General features: G+C 60.1%; 1 protein-coding gene across 1 annotated transcript in view; it reads left to right on the top strand.

Annotated features, from left to right (window-relative positions):
* Positions 1–7082, top strand: part of FHOD1 (formin homology 2 domain containing 1) — a 15064-nt gene that overhangs the window by 2741 nt on the left and 5241 nt on the right. Inside the window, exons 2-13 of the mRNA XM_029965495.1 lie at positions 1966–2072; positions 2210–2274; positions 3635–3702; positions 3795–3900; positions 4297–4391; positions 4792–4903; positions 4996–5090; positions 5179–5322; positions 5441–5655; positions 5810–5920; positions 6212–6235; positions 6911–6964. Of these exons, the coding sequence (XP_029821355.1) occupies positions 1966–2072; positions 2210–2274; positions 3635–3702; positions 3795–3900; positions 4297–4391; positions 4792–4903; positions 4996–5090; positions 5179–5322; positions 5441–5655; positions 5810–5920; positions 6212–6235; positions 6911–6964 (1196 nt within the window). The remainder of the gene's footprint in view (positions 1–1965; positions 2073–2209; positions 2275–3634; positions 3703–3794; positions 3901–4296; positions 4392–4791; positions 4904–4995; positions 5091–5178; positions 5323–5440; positions 5656–5809; positions 5921–6211; positions 6236–6910; positions 6965–7082) is intronic.

Below are 7082 nucleotides of genomic sequence, written 5' to 3'. Positions count from 1 at the left end.
GGGGATGGTGTTTGCCGGGGGGGGGTCACAGCCAAACCCAGGCCCAGTGCTTGGAGCATCCCTAGCGGGAAGCACTGCCAAGCTCACACGGGAAATGTGCGGGGTCGGGTCCCAGGGGCTTGGCCTCCCCCTCCAGCTGGGACTTGTCATCGGCCCTGCAGGAGCTGGGGATGTTAACTGGGCTTACTGGCAGCCCAGAGAAGGCAAAGCTTTTGTGCTGGAGCTGATTTGCTCTTTGCTGTGTTTGAGTGCCTGGGTGGACGCGGGGATGCCTAAGAGGATGCCCAGGAGGATTCAGGGGTGCCTGTGGGGATGCCAGGATGCTTGTGGGAATACAAGGGTGGCTGGGAGGATGTAGGGGTGGCCAGAAGGATGCAGGGATGGCTGCAAGGACACCCAGGAGGATGCAGGATTGCCTGGGCAGCTGCAAGGATGCCTGGGTGGATCCAGGGATGCCCTGGGATGCAGGAGAGCCTGTCCCTGTGGAGGAATTGAAGTTTTCCCCAGCGAGCAAATCCTGTGTGGGGTCACTGTGAGGCAGCCAGGAGCACCTGCCCGGTGCCAGCAGGTGTTTGTTCACGTTGCCATGGCTGGCTGGAGTGGCTGGTGACCATGGGAGGTGGAGCAGGATCCTGAACAACATCAGAGTCCAGCCCAACAGGGCCCTGCCAAATTGCCCGTTATTTCAGGGCGTGGTCAGCGTTGGTTACTCAGTGCGTGTGGCATTTTTACACTTTGCCCTCTGCCATTAACGTCACACTCGCAGTGAATTCATACCTGTGAGCTCTTGCACAGTCTTGGGTCTTCAGGAGATGGGAATGTCATGGAAAGAAACCCCAGTGAGGTGCAGGAGCCATACCCAGCATTGCTGGGGGTGTCTGGGATCACAGTGGGGAAAGGCATGGGTGGGAAAGACAGAGGAGCTGTGACTGTTTCCATCTGAGCTCCTCAGCCACAGGGCTGTGCTTGGAGCTTTTTGCAATTTGAAGCTGAAATTGAGGTGGGCTTTTAGATGGATGGTGGGTCCCTACTTCTCTCCCCCATTGCTGTTTGTGTTGCTTGCTTTTTTTTTTTTTGCAGCAGGAGTAGCATTAATAATGAGCTTTTATCCCCAGACAGCTCCTACTCTGCAGATCTGTTCCTCAGAGGTGGGGTGGGAAGGGCAGGGGGGTTTGCAAATACTTTAGGAACAGGTCTAGATGTGCTGGGGAGGCAGTGCTGGCACTGCCCTCTCTCTGCTCCTACTCACCCACCGAGGACAAATTGCCCTGCCCCAGGAGACCTGCCTGGGTGCTGTGGGGTGCTGCTGGCTCCCAGGTGGCTCAGGGGCTTTGTGGGTGCTGTGCCCACTGGCAGGGGTGTGCCCTGGGTGCTGTAAGTGGACTTTCTGGGCAGATACCCTCACCCCAGCCTTGTCTTGGGCTGTGCTTTTCCCCATCCCAGTGGAAGATGCCACGTGGCTGTGGGCTGAGTCAGAGGGTGTGTCAGCCAGGGGACCTCTCTGCGGGGCTCGCCCTGGTTTGGGGTGTCCCTGGCTGGGCTGGGTGCCTTGGCAGACCCAGTTCCCGCAGGCGGAGGCGATTCCTCAGCCCTGGAAGGAGGTGGATCCTACCCCAGTCACACCCTGCTGACTAAGGGGAGCCCCAGGGAGCAGATCAAGCCTCTTGCCGTGGCTCCCACCTAAGGGATTGCCAAGGAGCCCCACAGCAGTGGGACCACCATCACTCAGGCTTTCCCAGCCTGGGGCTCCATGTTTCTCCCCAGTTAGCACTGGGCTGAGGTGAAGGGTGCCAGGGCATGTCCCTGCATGGCCAACACTTGAGGACAGGCGGGATCTGCCACCCTGTTGCAAGATGTGTCTGCCTCCTGGGTTCAGTGCAGATGGGAGGGTGACCCGGGAATGCGCTGGGAACCATAAAGGCTGTGGTGGGCCCAGAGGCTCATCTTGTCTGTCTGCATCCCCAGCTGGAGGACTGCACGCTGCAGGTCTCACCCTCCGGACACTACCTGGACCTTGACTTGTCCCTGCTGGAGCAGAAGGATGATCTGGAGGGTTTCTACGAGGAGGTCAGGTGAGGCACGTGGGGTGCCCGAGCCCTCTGGGGACAGGACACGGGGGCCCCATGTGTGTATGAAGACCATGGGCAAGGGGCCAGGGGCTGTGGTGGTCCCACTGCAGGTGCTCACACCGCATTCTCCTCTGCCCTAGGAAGGGGAGACGGCCGACCCTGATCCTGCGCACGCAGCTCTCCGTCCGAGTCCACGCCATCATCGGTGAGTGGGGGCTGCTCCCTCCTCCGGGCTGGTGTGTGTCCAGGGGCTCGTCCACCCCGGATGGTGGGGGTTTGGCCTCTGTGGTGAGTTTTGGCCAGGCTTTTTGTGATGGAGAGAGGGAGTGATACAGCCCAGGGCTGCTCCCACCCCATAAGCCCTCCCAAAGACCAGGGCACGTGGTCCCCATGGGGGGCCCGCTGGGTCAATCGCCTCCATCCTCAGAGACCGGGACTTTTGCCTCTTGGGCTGGGAGCCCACCACCCACTGCAGTTATTCTGGGTCATTCAGGCAAGCTCTAAATATAGCTTTGCAGGAGACAAACAAACAGCTCTTACGCAGCAGAAAGTGCTGCCATGGTTTCGGGCAGCCTGCTCCAAGGTCCTGCAAAATATTCGGGAGTCTCAAGCCTCTTTTTAATCTTTAGCAGGGGGGAAACAAGCACTGAGCAGAGCGATGCCAGATGGGCATCATCTGGCTGTGCAGGGCTGCAGCTGGGCCATGCGGGAAGGGACAGGAAGCCCGGGGTTGGGGTCATGGCCATGCTCTTTACCAGCAGTTCCCTGGCTCTGTCTGAGCTCTGGGCTCTTCTGCTTTCCCTCTCGGCTGCTCTGCCTTCCCTCTCAGCTGCTCTGACAAGCTGATAGCAGAGCGGAGGAGGCTGCCGGGACATCGTGTTTTACAGGGCATGTCTGGAGGCCTCCTTGGACATCTTGTTTTTGGCTTGTTACAGCTCTAAGCCTGACCCATATAAGTTGGGATGCTTGGCTAACTCAGTTTTTGGATGTGGAAAGTGCTGACTCACAATGGCTTTGGTGTCCTCATGGGGCTTTCCAGCTTCCCATTGCCCCAGCTGGTCAGTGCCGGCTCCTGCCTGCAGGCACCATGCCTATAAGCACACAGTCTCCAGCCCAGTTACAGTCCTGTCCCCAAGCAGCCAGTGTCACACTGCCATCCTTCCCAACCCCATCCTGCAGTTTTTCCCAAGCCACAGGGCTCTGGGACCATGGCACAGCTATGCCTGGGGAGGGACAGCTAAAAGTAGCTCAGGCTTCTGCCAGAGTTCCTGTTTAGGTTGTGCACAGGAAACCAGAGGGGATATTTGTGTCATTGCTGGCCAGAAGAAAAGAAAAAAAAAAGGAAATAGGAAAGTGGCAGGGCTGAAATATGTAGTTGTGGAGCAGCAGCTGCTTCCACACAGTGTCCCACGGTTGGGGGCCATGCTGGCATCCTGGGGTGATGGCACAGGGGTTGAGTCAGGATGTGGGGCTTTCCTAGGAAGCTGGGAGCATTTGGGAGCCCCAGTACAACAGTGAGCCCCTGTGAGTCAGGCCCTCAGGCCACGTCTCTCCTTCCCTCCCAGAGAAGCTGTACAACTCACAGGGGCCGGAGCTGCGGCGATCCCTCTTCTCCCTGAAGCAGCTCTTCCAGGTACGGTGATGGTGGTGGGGAGGGGCCGAGGGCCTCCCCCAGGGCTAGCTGCCCACCCCACACTGGGGTAACACCTGGCCTTTGTCCTGCAGGAGGACAAGGACCTGGTGCCCGAGTTCGTAAACCTGGATGGGTTGACGTGCCTGATCAAAGTGGGGGCAGAGGCCGACCAGAACTACCAGAATTACATCCTCCGGGGTTGGTATTTGGGCCCAGGGCACCTCTGGAGCAGGGCTGCTGTGAGTGCTTCATCCCTGGAAGTGTTCAAGGCCAGGTTGGATGGGGCTTTGATGCAACTTGATCTAACGGAAGGTGTTCTTGCCCATGGCATGGGGGTTGGAATGAGATGGTCTTTAAGGTCCCTTCCAACCCAAACCATTCTGGGATTCTATGCTCATCCCCAGGGAGGAGGGGCTGACACTCAGGGGGAGAGAACCAGCAAGTTTGCCAGGGCTTTGTCTTCACAGCTGCCAGACATTGCCATGGCAATGCTGTGCAGGGATGGGAATGCCCAACCCCTGCCTGCTGTGCCATCAGCCTGCCCATGCCATCAGCCTGCCCATGCCATCAGCCTGCCCACTCTCTGCCTTGCAGCCTTGAGCCAGATCATGCTCTTTGTGGACGGGATGCAGGGTGTCATCAACCACAACGAGACCGTCCAGTGGCTGTACACGCTGTCAGGAAGCCCAGTAAGTTCTGTTCCTCCTGGGGGGCTGCCTGTGCCCCCTGCTGCACCCCCTTCCCTGCCTGTGGCTGTCCCCTCGCATCATCCCTCAGAGGGTGTGCTCCACTTCTGCTCAATGCCCTGGTACCTTTGCTTGCGTTGGGTCCTGCTCCCAACCATCTGGAAATCACCTGGGGTCCACAGAGCTCCTCGTCCTGATGTGACCATGTTCCCTGGCACAGAACTTGGGTTAGATGGTCCTGCTCCAGGTCTGGAGCCAGAGCCCCTTGGCCATCAGCATCACAGCTGCAGGTCCCCGCCCCATGAACAAAACCCCCAGTCGTGGGGCGTGGGTACAGCCACCGCAGCATCACACTGGCAGCCCCTGCCACTGCTGCTGTCCCAGCTGCCACCCCTTGTCCCAGTTTCGCCTGGTGGTGAAGATGGCACTGAAGCTGCTCCTGGTGTTCGTGGAGTACACAGAGCCCAATGCCCTGCTCCTCATCCGCGCCGTCAATGCCGTGGACCAGGCGAGAGGTGGGTGCAGCCCCCGCCTCCCGCAGGGTCCCCACCAGGGGATGGGGTCCCCTCCTGGCCCGTGTGTCACCTGCACTTGCTGCCTTTCCCAGGTGCCTGCCCATGGTCCAACCTGATGGCCATCCTGAAGCAACGCCACGGGGCTGACACGGAGCTGCTGGTGTTCACCATGACACTCATCAACAAGGTCTGGGGGGGTGTCCCCGCAGTGCCATGCTGGTGGGGCTTGGGGTGGGTCACCCCAGTCCCAGCAGCATCCCTCTGGTCCTGCTCAGACGCTGGCAGCCCTCCCGGACCAGGACACCTTCTACGACGTGACTGACTGCCTGGAGCAGCAGGGCATGGAGCACGTGGTGCAGGAGTACCTGGGCAGCAAGGGCACCGACCTCGACTTGAAGCAGCAGTTCACACTCTACGAAGTGAGCGGGGATCTGTGGGATCTGGCCACGTGCCACATCCAGTGTCAGCAGGGGGGGTGTGCGTGGGGTGGCAGGGGTGCTGCTGTGCCCAGTGCCATGTCCCCCGCTCCCTCCACAGAGTGCTCTCAAGCTGGAGGATGGCGTGGAAGAGCCGCCCTCGGGGGGACGCAAGGAGAGGAGGAGGACAGACGAGGGCCGGCGTGGGTGGCGGTCCCAGAGCGGCTGCCCAGAGCCCAGTGCTGATGCCCAGTCCCTTCTGGAGTCCCCTGGCACTCCAAAGGAGCCCCCAGCTGAGGACACCCCAGATATCCCCTCACCGAGCAGCCCAGCAGAGTAAGTGCAGCTGGAGGTGGTCTGTGGTGGGGATGCTTCTGGAATGGTGCAGACACTGGGGTGCAGCATAAGCAGCAGTGGGATCCATGCCAGTGCCAGGGTGGAGAGCAGTCCTGTGGGACTTGCTCTCAGTCCCTGTCACCTCTTGTTCCAGACCCTGTCCCAGCAGCACCTACAGCAGCGCGTCCAGCGTGCGGCTGGCCCTGGCCTCCCCCCTGGCCGAGAAGGAGCAGCCCCCGGGCCCAGGAGAGCGCAGTGTTTACAAGTAAGGAGCCAGGAGGGGCATGGGGGTCCCCTGGGGTGGCAAGATGGGCTCCCAGGAGCATGAGGTGTGCCTATCCCAGGGCACACTCTGCCTGTCCCAGGGGGAAACAGAGTCTGGGAGGGCACTGGGGCTGGAGAGATATGTAATGGGGCAGCAGGTATCAGAGGGTCTGGACAGGGGCTCCAGGGCATCCTTTGGGCACTCACAGCTCTGCTCCAGCTCCTCCTCATTCTCCTCTCTCCCCACGCTTGCCCTCTCCTCTGCCCACTCTTTCTATCTTTCCTTTTGCAGGCTGCGCCAAACTGCCCCCGTCTGGTAAGTGCCTGGGCTCTGCACCCGCGCTCCCTCCCAGCATGTCACAGAATCATTGCATCCTGGAATGGTTTGGGTTGGAAGGGACCCTAAAGATCACCTAGTTCTAACCACCCTATCATAGGCAGGGACACCTTCCAGGGATGGGGCACTCACAGCTTCTCTGGGCAACCTGTGCCAGGGCCTCACCACCCTCACAGGGTAAAATTTCTTCCTAATATCCAATTTAAACCTACTCTCTTTCAGTTTAAAGACATTCTCCCTTGTCCTATTAATTCTCCCTTGTCCTATCCCATGATGCTCCAGGGGGAGCGGGGACTTGCACCCACCTCACTACCCCCATCCCGCTGCCCCCATCACCAGCATCTCGCAAAGGATGATGGCACCCTCTGATCCCCACTTTGGGATGAGGTGTCCCTGCTGAGGGTGGCAGAGCCTGCTCGAGGTGTCCTGGCCAGGTGGGGGAGACGGTGTCCCGTCTCATGAGCACCCAGTGCCACAGGATACCTGGGCAGGAGGGGGCTTGCCGGGGCTCTCCCAGCTCCCCGTGAACCCTGGGGCCACAGGGTGATGGCAGGGTGAGGGTCCCGTGCTGGAGGGCTGCCAGGTGGGTGTGTGCAGGACACACGAGCCCTGTGGGGCTGCTGGCAGCGGGGGCTAACCCCTGTTTTCCCTCAGGCGGGAGGATGCCCCCTCCTTGCATGGGGACAAGCCTATTTTGAGGAGGTTTGAGTAAGTAGAGGCATGCGTGTGTCTCCAGGCATGCGCTTCCTCGGGCAGTGCCCGGCTGGAGGTGTCTGGGCTCCGGGGCATGAGGAGCAGGAGGGTCCCCTCAAGTCTCTACCTGGGT

The sequence above is a fragment of the Manacus vitellinus genome, unplaced genomic scaffold (genome assembly GCF_001715985.3).
Source record: "Manacus vitellinus isolate BGI_N305 unplaced genomic scaffold, ASM171598v3 scaffold_10_pilon, whole genome shotgun sequence".
Lineage (NCBI taxonomy): Eukaryota > Metazoa > Chordata > Aves > Passeriformes > Pipridae > Manacus > Manacus vitellinus.
This window is presented reverse-complemented; position numbering and strand designations above follow the sequence as displayed.